At 45.7% G+C, this 12,433-nt stretch overlaps 1 protein-coding gene across 3 annotated transcripts in view; it reads right to left on the reverse strand.

The window, feature by feature from the left end:
• The window catches only part of Stard9 (StAR related lipid transfer domain containing 9), a 78,274-nt gene extending 66,988 nt beyond the window's left edge, over positions 1-11,286 (reverse strand). For all 3 annotated transcript variants that reach the window (XR_016532617.1, XM_090318528.1, XM_090318527.1), the window contains exons 1-3: positions 11,164-11,286; positions 7,641-7,710; positions 2,921-3,037 (exon numbers count right to left, since the gene is read on the reverse strand). Coding sequence is in view for 2 of the 3 variants with exons in the window: in XM_090318528.1 (XP_090174654.1) it covers positions 2,921-3,037; positions 7,641-7,710; positions 11,164-11,210 (234 nt within the window). In the remaining variant the exon portion in view is untranslated. The remainder of the gene's footprint in view (positions 1-2,920; positions 3,038-7,640; positions 7,711-11,163) is intronic.
• Between the last annotated feature and the right edge of the window lie 1,147 nt (positions 11,287-12,433).

Here is a 12,433-nt window from a genome sequence, read left to right on the forward strand (position 1 = left end):
AAGGAACTTTGGGGGTGACAGTCTGTACATATTGATTATGTGTCAGTTATATGCTAGGATGCATTTGTGAGAACTCACACACTCATATACTATAGACATACACAAACAGGTAAATTGTGAGTCAGGTGTGGTAATGCTTGTAATCCCGGCCCCTGGGATGCAAAGGCAGGAGGAGAGTGAATCTGAGACTACTCTAGTTACACAATGAGAATACACCTCCCCCCACCACAAAAAAAGTGAATTTTACCATGTCTAAATTATGGTTCAGTGAGACTGACTTCCCTCATCAAATGTGATCACAAATTCTACGGAGGGAACTGGTAGAATGTTCAAGCAGTAGAATGCCAATCTAAAGATAAACACAAGGCGCCAAGTTCAAGTCCCAACAGTGCCAAAAATAATAAGAACAAAATCCTATTGAGAGAATGAACTAGATAAGATCTAAATTTTCCCCTTTCCAAGTCCTATGGCTGTATGACATTCTGCCTTTCCTATCCTTGTCAGTCTACGAGTCAATGTGATTAGGGTTAAGGCCCGGCTCTGGTTTTTGTCGTAAAAAAATAATAAGCCCTCTCTGAATTGATCATGCGGCTGTAAGTTCTGCCACCATTCAGGACATTCTGACCCTACTCGAGCCTTCACTAAGGTTCCCCTTTTTCTGTCCTATCCTGACTCCTCTTGGTACCAATGAGGAATTCAAACAACAAACAAACCTGAATAAACCTCAGGAGACACTTGTTTTATCTCTCTCTGCACAGGTTTCCTGTGTGGTTCCCATTTGGTCATTCCACCAACTTTCAAATCAGGCAACAGTTCATATTTATGAATTTCCTTCCTCTACAGCTTTTTTAGCTTCCACTAGAGTACCTATATAATTAAGCTACATAAACATAAAATGTGAGCCTCACACAAAACTTATATCCAAGCTCTTTGATGTTAAGCCAGGCATGGTGGCTTAAGTGGCAGAGCTCTAGCCTTGAGAAAGCCCAAGGACAGTGCTCAAGCCCTGAGTTCAAGCCCCAGGGGAAAAAAATACCACAGAGACAACAACTCCCACAGGAGTATATGTCTGGTTTCCATATGTTCCCTACAGAAAGAATAAGAAAATTACACCTGGAAGGTTTAGAACTACTGTTATTACTAGCAGTCCGCACACAAAAATCAGTACCATCCTCAGAAAAAACTTACACTTGATTTTTTTCCAAGTTTCAAAAAGGATTAAAACATTGGCAGAAAATAAACCTTGTAATTTTAGTCAAAGGTCTACACATTTATAGGCAATGTTTTCTAGGTCACCCTAAAAGTATTTCCAGTTCCAACAGTGTTTACTAAGGGCATACTCCTAAGGCATTCTTTCAAGTGTAAGTATAATGATACTGAATGATGAAATGCCAAATAAATGGGCCTGTGTTTTTATTTGGAGACAAAATCTTACTAAATTGCCCAGGCTAACCTTGTCCTTGCAATTCTCCTGCCCCAGCCTCTTGAGTTGCTGTGATTTTAGATATGTACCACTATGTTCGGCTAGTAATTTTTACTCTAATTTTAGGGATAAGGGCCATCACTTTACGGTCACAGAACTGCCTGAGGCAAGACTTGCTGGCCATTACAGGGACTAAGAGTGTGGCCTTCTAGAGCTTTCAAACCAAGACTACAATGCTACTGCTTCCCAGGAACTAAGATGTCCTATAGACCCACTGGCCGGACCTCCAGCTGTCTGGAAACTTAATACCTATGAACTAAAAAACATAGGAAGACAGGGCTGGGAGTGTAGCCTAGTGGTAGAGTGCTCAGCTTGATTCCTCAGTACTACATATGCAGAAAAAGCCGGAAGTGGCACTGGGACTCAAGTGTCAGAGCACTAGCCTTGAGCAAAAAGTGTCCAAGGGCAGTATCCAAACCCTGAGTTCAAGCCCCAAGACTGACAAAACACACACACACACACCACACACACGAAGGGTAAACAACAAAGCCACTCAATCCTCAGCACATCAATAGAACTGGCTTCCAGCACAGCTTTCAGATGATCTGCCTAGCTGTCTAACACAAGAACAAGCACAAAGCTCAAAGAAAATACTGCTTATAATTCAAGAACATATTTGAAATGACTTATAACGTGATCAGAGATTACTCAAACCCACCTGATTCAGGCTGAGGCTCAAGCCTAAATGGACACCAGCCAAGTGCCATGCCCTAAACTGTCTTTTCCTCCCTCCTTCAGTTTCTGGAATGGATGCTTCTCCTTATCACTTCTAAGATTAAAACATCTTGATGGCATGGTGGCTTTCGCCTGTAATCCTAGCTACTCAAGAGGCTGAGATCTGAAGATCAAGGTTCAAAGCCAGCCTAGGCACAAAAGAACCTGAAACTCTTATCTCTTATTAACCTCTAGAAAATGGGAAGTGGGGCTTGGCTCAAGGGTAGGGCAGTAGCCTTGAGTCTCTGAAGAGCTCAGGGACAATGCCCAGACCCAGGGGTAGGGTAGTACCCTTGAGCTGAAGAGCTCAGGGACAGTGCCCAGGCTGAGTTCAAGCCCCATGACCCACAAAAATGACCACATACATAGAAAAAAGCCAGAAGTGGTGCTGAGGCTCAAGTGGTAGAGCTCTAGCCCTGAGAAAGCTCAAGGACAGTGCTCAGGCCCTGAGCCCAAGACCAGGACTGGCAAAAAAAAAAAAAAAAGATTAAAACATCATTAGTTTCTGACATTATTAGTTTCTGACCAAAATACCTTAAGAAATAGGTAGGGCTGAGAATCCATATTATTTTTCCAATACCCATTCATTAAACCCATCCGGGTTGTATTAAAATTTGCTTAAAGCTTAATATACCAAGTTGATAATGTCCAATCTTGTCACTATACCTTGAAAATTACCTATAAATCACTGAGGAGAACGGAGAAAAGCAAAAATGACATTACCACATCCTGAGATGCATAATGAGGGTCCTCGGGGTTGACTGACCAGTAGCAGTAGTCAAAGCTGAATGCTACAATCTTCTCCCTGGAACCTCCAAAGCCATCTGGCCGACTGCCCACCTAAAATCAAAAATGGAATCAGTGTCTTCTCAGCCATAAATTACATGCTGCCCAGAGTCTTTTTTTTTTTTTTTTGGCCAGTCCTGAGCTTGAGCTCAGGGCCTGAGCACTGACCTTGGCCTTTCTCAAGGCTAGAGCTCTACCACTTGAGCCTCGGCACCACTTCTGGCTTTTTTCTATGTATGTGGTACTGAGGAATCAAACCCGGGTCTTCATGCATGCTAGGAAAGCACTTTTAACCACTAGGCCAAACTCTCGGCCCTGCCCAGAGTCATTTAACGTCTCCCTACTGTAACTAGAGGGAACTGGAAAATAAGAAATCTTTATCTCTACTTCATTTAATACAAATAAAGCCCAAAGAATTAAGTATGTTTATCATTCTGTCACATATCTGTCTACATGGGTACCAGCTATGAGATTAGGATTTCTCAGGAGACAAAGCCTATCCTGCTCTGAGCATCTTCTACATCATTATCATTTCCCCAATAAGAAGCTCTACAGAGGGGCCAGGAGTTTGGCCTAGTGGTAGAGTGCTCGCCTAGTATGCATGAAGCCCTGGGTTTAATTCCTTGGAACCACATACACGGAAAAAGCCGGAAGTGATGCTGTGGTTCAAGTGTCAGGGTGCTATCCTTGAGAAAAAAAAAGTGTCCAAGGACAGTGCCCAGGCCCTGAGTTCAAGCCCCAGGACTGGGGGGGGGGGGAGGGGAAGCCAGATATGGTGGATCATGCCTGTAATCTTAGCTACTCAGGATCTGAGGACGGTGGTTCAAAGCCAGATGGGGCACTAAAGTCCATGAGACTCTTATCTCCAATTAACCACAAGAAAACTGGAAGGGGTGCTGTGGTTCAAGGGGTAGGGCAGTAGCCTTGAGCTGAAGAGCTCAGGGACAGCACCCAGGCCCAAAGTTCAAGCCCCACATCCCCCCCCAAAAAAAAATCAAAGAAAAGCTCTACAGAGGACACTGGAAGTGCATATGTGCTTATGTATTTCAGCCCTTGGGCCCAACAGGCTCCATCAATCTGGAACCTTCATTGAGGTCTCTGGGGTACCAATCACCAGTAAATTTAGAAACCATGTGGAGAGAAGAACGAAGAATAATCCAACAGCCTAAGGTAGATGAGGGTAGAGCAATTATTCAAAAATTTCATATTATAGATAGGAAAAGCAACACTTGGCACAAGTGTGGTGGCTCTCACCTGTGATCCTAGCTACTCTGGAGGCTGAGATCTGAAGATCAAGGTTCAAAACCAGACTAGGCACAAAAAGCACAAAGTCTATGAGACTTTTTTTTTTTTTGTGGCTCATAGGGTTTGAACACGTCCTGGGGACTGTCCCTGAGTTTTTCACCTCAAGGCTACCACCCTACCCTTGAGACAAGTACCACTTCCCATTTTCTAAAGGTTAATTGGAGAGAAGAGTCTTAAGTCCTTTGTCCCCAGGCTGGCTCTGAACCTTGATCCTCAGATCTTGGCCTCCTGAGTAGCTAGGATTACAGGAGTAGGCCATGCTCGGCTTGTTAAGACTCTTATCTCCAATTAACCACCAGAAAACTGGAAGTAGTACTGTGGTTCAGGGATACTGTGCTAACCTTGAGCTGAAGAGTTAAGGGCCAGGGCCCAGACCCAGAGTTCATGCCCCATAACCAACCAAAAAAAAAAAAAAAAAAAAAAAAAACCTACAGAAGACAAATGCAAAAATAGTAATGACTGGACACTATGTTGAAAATAAGCTACACAAATTGTGGGTAGGGATAGGAGAAAAATACTGGAGTGTCTAAAAAGAAATGTACTCTTTACTCGTGTAACATCACCTTTATAATAACAATAAAAACAGTAAAATTTTAAAAAACTACTGAAGAGACAGGTAGCTCACACCTGTAATCCTAGCTATTCAAGAGGCTGAGTTCTGAGAATCATGGTTCAAAAACCTACCTAGGCAGGAAAGCCTGCAGGCTTATCTCCAATTAACCACCAAAAAGCCAGAAGTGGGCTCAAATGTTAGAGGACTAAATTTGAACAAAAAAGCTCAGCAATAGTGGCTAGGTCCTGAGTTAAAGCTGAAAATCAGTACAAGAAAAAAAAAAAGGAAAAGAAAATGAAGATTCCAAAAGAATGAGGCTATTAGAATGAGCAAGAGATGGTTAGTAGATAGCTTAGTCTTATAGAAGTAGCTTGGAAGGTATGTAGGGGACACAATAAAATTTATTCTTAGCCAAGATTTATTCTTAAGAATCAAAATTTCTGAACAAAGTGATTAATCAACGAAGGCAAGTAAGAGATGTTAGAAAACAAAAAGTCCTCTGTTGGGGACAGGAGCATGACCTGGTGGTAGAGTGCTGGCCAAGCATGCATGAAGCCCTAGGTTCGATTCCTTAGTACCACATACACAGAAGAAGCCAGAAGTGGTGCTGTGGCTCAAGGGTAGCCTTGAGAAAGCCCAAAGACAGTGCCCAGACTCTGAGTTCAAGACGAAAGAAAGAAAGAAAAAAAGAAAGAAAGAAAGAAAGAAAGAAAGAAAGAAAGAAAGAAAGGGAGATAGATAGAAAGGAAGAAAAGAAAGAAAGAGGGAGGGAGGGAAGAAAGGAAAGAAAGACAGGAAGGAAGGAGAAAGAAAGACAGGAAAGACAGGAAAGACAGGAAGGAAGGAAGGAAGGAAGGAAGGAAGGAAGGAAGGAAGGAAGGAAGGAAGGAAGGAAGGGGTGCCAGGAGCAGGGGCTCACACCTATAGTCCTAGCTACTGAGGAGGCTGAGCGCTGAGGATCAATGTTCAAAGCCAGCCAAGCCACTAAAATCCAGGAGATTCTTATCTCCAATGAACCACCAGAAGACTGGAAGTGTCGCTTGGCTCAAGGGATAGGGCAGTAACCTTGAAGTGAAGAGAAAAAGAGGAGAAGAGAAGGGAAAAAGGGGAGAAGGGGAAAAGGGGAAAAGGGGGAAAGGGGGAAAGGGGGAAAGGGGGAAAGGGGGAGAGGGGAAGAGGGGAAAAGGGGAAGAAGGGAAGGGGGGAGGAGGGAGGGAGGAACAGGCAAGGAAGGGAGGGAAGGAGGGAGGGAATCCTGTCAGGCACTGATGGCTCATACCTATAATCCTAGCTACTCAGGAGGCTGAAATCTGAGAATGGTGGTTTGAAGCCAGCCTAAGCAGAAAAGTCTGTGAAATTCTATTTACAATAAATCACTCAGAAAAAGCTGGAAGTTGTTGTGGTTCCAGTGGTAGAGTGCTAGACTTGAGCACAAAAAAGCTCAGGGACAGTGCTTACACCTGAATTCAAGGCCAGGACCAGAAAGAAAAATAAAATAAAAGCCGGTGTGGTGGCTCACGCCTGTAATCCTAGCTACTCAGGAGGCTGCGATCTGAGGATCAGAGTTCAAAGCCAACCCAGGCACTAAAAATCTGTGAGACTCTATCTCCAATTAACCGCCAGAAAACCAGAAGTGGTGGTGTAGCTCAAGAGGTAGGGTGGTAGCCTTGAGCTGAAGAGCTCAGAGACATCGCCCAGGCCAGACTTCAAGCCCCACAACCAACAACAACAACAAAAAAAAAAAAAAAAAAAAAAAAAAAAAAGGTAGCCAGGCATCAGTGGCTCAGGCCTACAATCCTAGCTACTCAGGGGGATCATGGTTCAAATCCAGCCCAGGCACTAAAGTCCGTGAGATATTTTTTTCCCCCTCAGGGCTAGAGCTCCACCACTTGAGCCACAGCACCAATTCTGGCTTTTTTTCTATGTATGTGGTACCAAGGAATCGAACCTAAGTCTTTGTGCATGCTAGGCAAGCACTCTACCACAAGGCCAAACTCCTAGCCCCAGTCTGTGAAAATATTATCTCCAATTATCCAATAGAAAACCAGAAGTGGCTCTGTGTCTCAAGTGGTAGAGCACTGGCCTTAAGCTAAAGAGCTCAAGGACAGCATCCAAGTCCAGAGTTCAAGTCCTATGACCACACGCAGTTGACAGGCTTAGGACAAAGTCCTAATGGTGGTTAGGCAAACATATACAATTTGCCTCCTAGATCTCTGGCAAGATTTAAACTAATCATGGTCCCCATAAGATCCTCCATGTTTATCTTCTTTTTTCTTTTTTTTTTTTTGCCAGTCCTAGGGCTTGAACTTAGGGCCAAGGCACTGTCCTTGAGCTTTCTCAAGGCTAGTACTCTACCACTTGAGCCACAGCACCACTCTGGCTTTTCTGTGTATGTGGTACTGAGAGATGAACCCAGGGCTTCGCGCATTCTAGGCAAGCACTCTAACATTAGGCCAAATTCCTGGCCACAGGGCCAATATGTTAATATTGTGAATTAAGTTCACAATATTAAATTCCATTATTCTTTCACATAATGTTTATTTTCCATGTTTATTTTCAAAGCAGCTACCAATCAGTTTCCAAAACAGCTGCATCCTATTTGATAGTCTGTGGGCTGTAATTGCCACATACTCTCTGCTCTTATCTGTTGCCTTGTTGTTGCTTTTAAAATAAAAAATTTATTAGTCCAAGCTTTCATCACAATTCCTTTCTATGTCCTCCCCTACTCTGAAATTAACCATAATCACATACACACCTTCATCATACTGAGAAGAAAATAGAAAGCAATGCCAGGCTTACCTTCAAATTTCTAATTTTTGCCACTTTGTCATCAACTTCTACGATAATTCTTGCCCCTTCTTTGGTCTCTCTGGAAACAAGACAACAATACAAAATTCATGAGGAGAGGCTAGGACTAGCACTGGGCGTGGTGGTGCCAAAATCTTTCCCTACTACTGTCCCCATAAGTAGACTGTGTCTCCCCGTAAACAGCTGTAAACATCCATCAGGAACTTCCTTTAGGCAGGAACTAGCGGCTCAAGTCTATAATCCTAACTACTCAGGAGGCTAAGATCTGAAGATCAGGGTTCAAAGCTAGCTGGAGCAGGAAAATCCATGAGACTATCGTCTCCAATAAACTATTCAGAAAAAGGCAGAAGTGGCACTGTGGTTAAAGTGGTAGAGCACTATCCTTGAGTACAGAGAGGCTATGGGACGAAGTTCAAGTCCCAGGATGAGGGGGAAAAAAAGAAAAAGAAGGAAAAAAAAATCCCCTTAGCTGGAGCATCCCTAGGTTCTGGAACAGAACCTTCTTATTGATGATCCTGTGAGCCGGAGACACTGAATTGGTGAAGACAATATTGCACTTTATCCCATCTGTCCACCTCCTGTCTCCACACAGCTTCCTACCATTTCTTCATTGCTGTAAATGGTGTACTGCAAACTTAAAGAGATGATAAAACTTGTGAAAAGTCACAGAGCTGGATCAGAGAAGTTTGGCTAACCACAGAGCCCAGGCTCTTGACTGTACCTTAGAATTCAGGCTTGGAAACCTACAGTTTCCTTGGTCCAGCACAAAACCTAGCTCAACCTCTTATTTTATGAGATTTCGAGCACAGACATTAGTGGCATAATCCTTTCTATCTAGACACTGAGAACATACTCATAGTACATTGCTAACAACTAACCAAGCCCTACACTCCAGGTAACCCAGAGAATTGAAATTCATCTTTTTTTGTTTTATTTTGCTTTGGTAACATATAAAGCTTCAGCTAAAGTCACAGGGCCAATATGTAAATATCGTGAATTAATTTGACAATAGTAAATTCCATTATTCTTTCACACAACTTTATCAAACTGCTCCCAATCGAGACCTGAAGAGAATCTTACTGTTATCCTTTCTCAGGCATCCCATAGTAGGGAAGTGATTGGGATTGGGATGGGGGGAGAGGGGCAGATCATATATGGTGACACTGAATTTTTAGATTTTTTTTTAAATTCCTTTTTCAAAGCTATCAGTGAATGAGACAAAGTGCTAGATTAAAAATTCCCCTCTGTTAGGTTAATAGCATTTTGTTAAATTTCCTTTAAAAAATCTGTTTCAAATCTTCATGTACTTTTCTTGCTCATTTCACATTACACAGTACTCAGGGAAGCAGAAGGTTGATTTGTTGGTTGCGGCAAAGTGATCTTCTGCTAGTGTGTCCCACCCCCAATCTAGAAAGACACTCTTAATTCCCCAGGATCATTAGCCCACCAGAAGCTAACACTGCTTTCCCCAAATCAACTCTTCTAAAGAAATATTGGTAGTAGTCATTTTTCCATTGTGTGTGTTGGGGGGGGACTTGAACTCAAAGACTCAAGCTCTTGGGCTCACAGCTGGTTTGTTATTACTTGAGTTCTACTTATGGGAGAAATACCTGTGAGGCATCAAAGCCATGTTCTATTTTATTCAGGGCCACTGAGAGTCACAAAACAAAGGAACACTTCTGAGAAAGAGGTGTAATTTTTCTGTAGCCTCAAGAAAGAGAAATGTGGACTCTTGAATCAAACCTTGGCTCTTCTTGCATTTAGACTTTATGCAAGCTCATTTTCTCATTGGGAAGAAAACAAAACAAAGGTTTCTAAGGTTTCTTCCCAATTTGTTCCCAAACAACATCATATCCAATTAGTTTAACTAAATCTGTACCAATAACTTATTTGAAGGTTGGAATAAGCCAAAGTCAGCATAATCCTGGACATTCGGAAGAGACTCAGTGAAGACAGTACAAGTCAACAGCCTAAGGGAAAGCTACCCTCTCCCCAGGATTCTACAGGAAGAAGGGGGTGTTCTGAATTTAATTAGAGTGACTTTGAGTTTTCCCCACATCCATCCCAGAATCTTCAGCTTGCCAAAAATCTGCCCACTCCTGGAAATTTGCTGTCTTGTCATTCTACCACTTGTTCTCGAGGCTATTTGCTGGTAGCTGGGCACTGGTGGTCAGGCCTGTAATCCTAGTTGTTCAGGAGGCGGGAATCTGAGGATTGGCAGTTTGAAGCCAATCCAGGTAGAGGAGTCCACCTGAAACCTTATCTCGAATTAAGCACACACCAAAAAAGCCACAAGTGGAGCTGTGACTCAGTGGTAGAGCCCTAGCCGAAAGCAACAAAACCCCAGTATTTGCTCTCACGCGCACATGCACACACACCATCCAGCAAAGTAAGTGTTGTGCTTTCTTTCATTTTTACTGGATATTGTCCTCTACCATGACTGCAAATAATTATGCAATTTCAACAGGATTTTCTTAATTTAACCCCTTGCTGTTTTAAATACCTAGTTTCCAAAGAACCAAGAGTGGTCAGTATTATCATGAGAACCCTAAAAGAACAGGTTTGGGGAAAATGGGATACACCAGAGCTGCTTCTAGGAACCGCAGACCCCAGGGCTGCCTGAGCCGTGAAATTCGGCTATATCCAAGTCAGATGTTCTAAGCAATTTACTAATCAAAACATCAGTTCAATCATCTGCTGCTTTCCTTCTTAATTTTGCGTTTTCATACTTTCCTCCAGTCTCACTACTGTCCTTTTTTTTTTTTTCCCCAAAAGCCAGTCACCTGTGTGAGGACAAATACTGTCCACCAGTACCACATTTTTCTAATTGTCACAATCCCTTTCTTGACCTGTCCAATTATCAAGCTATCTCGCGGTTCTGGGGGGAGAATTCCCTTAATAATTGACATGCAGTGCCTCCTGGTCTGAAACCATTCTGCCAGCTTCAGCACCTCGCACTCAGCTCCCTCCACACCAGCTTCTACCTGTTCCTTCACAACTCAAATCCTCTCCGCGTCTTCCTACTTCCCCAAGGCCTCTGAACTTCTCCACCTGTCGGCACACTCCATAGTTCTTTAGAAAACCGTTCAAAAGCCTTTCAGGTGAGTGAGCCAAGAGGAGGAGAGGCCGAGGGGTGCAGCGCCGCGGGTGCAGCGCGGAACACGCTGGAGCACCCGGCTCCGTCCTCGAGGACCACCCGAGGACCGTCAGGAGAGGGGGGCCTGCCCCGGCCTCCCCCGCGGCCTCCGAGCCGCGGCCCCCCCCCCCCCCCCGGCAAGGCCGCGGGCCGGGAAGGCGCCCCCCGTGGGCGGCCCGGCCCTCAAAGCCACCCAGGTCCTCGACGACGCGACGACTCGCCTGCAGGCCCCGCCCCGCCAGCGCGTCGCGGTTTCCGGACCCCGAGTCCTCCGTCACTTCGGTCTGACTGGGCTGCGCGCCCCGAGGGGGACGCCCAGACCGCGCTCTCCCCTCGGCCCACTCGACGCCTCAGGCGCCCCCTCCCGCCCACACTCACCTCTGGCTGAGAGGCCGGACCCTCACGGCCACTCGCACATTCGCCATCCCTCGGCCACAACCCACGATCTGCGGGGTCCAGCGGAGGCATCCCCGGAGCCGACCGCGAAGTCCAGCCTCATCCCAGCTGTCCCAGCCCGCCTCACGCGCCTCCCGGGACGGCCCCGCCAAGCGCTGGCCGCCGCCCGAGGGGGCGGGGCTTCATGGAGCCCGGACCAATCCTGAGCCAGGTAGGCGGGAGCACGCTTGGCTTTCCCGCCCCGTCCCGCCCCCACGCGCCTCTTGGGAGGAATCCCCGCCCAAGTCTCAGCCCACACCCGAGAAGGGCGGCATCTGTCAGAGCTCCAGCCAATCCCGAGCCGAGTTGGAGGAACTCTGGCCCGCCCAGTTCGCCCCGCCCCTACGTTCCGCCCCGGACACTCCTCTGAAGCTGGAGGGGCTGCGGGAGCGCCGGGGGCGGTGCCACCAAGCGTCAGCCAATCCCGAGCGGGCGGAGTCCAGGCCACAGCGCTGAGATTTGTTCTTCCCTGAGCCGGCACACTGGAGACTCGGTGCTCGTGCTGGGCAGTCAAATAACGTTGCTTCAGTTCCAGCTAATGCCTGTATAAATTTGCCAAATGTGATTTGTTCGCAGAGTTGTCCTAAGCTGTCAATGCTGAACCTAAAATTCAGGGGCGTCGGGGCCTACACCCGCAGTCTTAGCTGCCCAGGGAGCTGAGATCTGAGGATAGCGGTTCGAAGCCAGCCCCAGGCAGAAAGGCGGGTAGAGGGCTTCAAGTGGTAGAGGGCTAGTTTTGAGCACCTGTAGAGACTCAGGGACAGCGTCTGAGCACTGAGTTCAAACACCAGGAACAAACAAATGCATGATACCTCAGTAAAATTTAGAGGTAAAAATGAAAGAGACGCACCTGATGATTTTGCAGTTTCACGCAAGGAGATCTGAGTGTGGAGGAATTTGGAGTGTGTAAGCACACATTCCAGTAATGTGTACGTGTGTATAACACTCTACAGTGTCTCTCTCAACTGTCTTGCAAGGTGCTAGTCACTCTGGCAGTGTTGACAGCAGTATCAAGCCCTGCTCTAAGGTCTAAAGAAACACTGGGGGCCACGAGTTTGGCCTAGTGGTTAAAGTGCTTGCCTAGCATGCATGAAGACCCGGGTTCGATTCCTCGGTACCACATACATAGAAAAAAGCCGGAAGTGGTGCTGAGGCTCAAGTGGTAGAGCTCTAGCCTTGAGAAAGTCCAAGGACAGTGCTCAGGCCCTGAGCT

This window comes from Megascapheus bottae, chromosome 25 (genome assembly GCF_031878675.1).
Source record: "Megascapheus bottae isolate mThoBot1 chromosome 25, mThoBot2.hap1, whole genome shotgun sequence".
Lineage (NCBI taxonomy): Eukaryota > Metazoa > Chordata > Mammalia > Rodentia > Geomyidae > Megascapheus > Megascapheus bottae.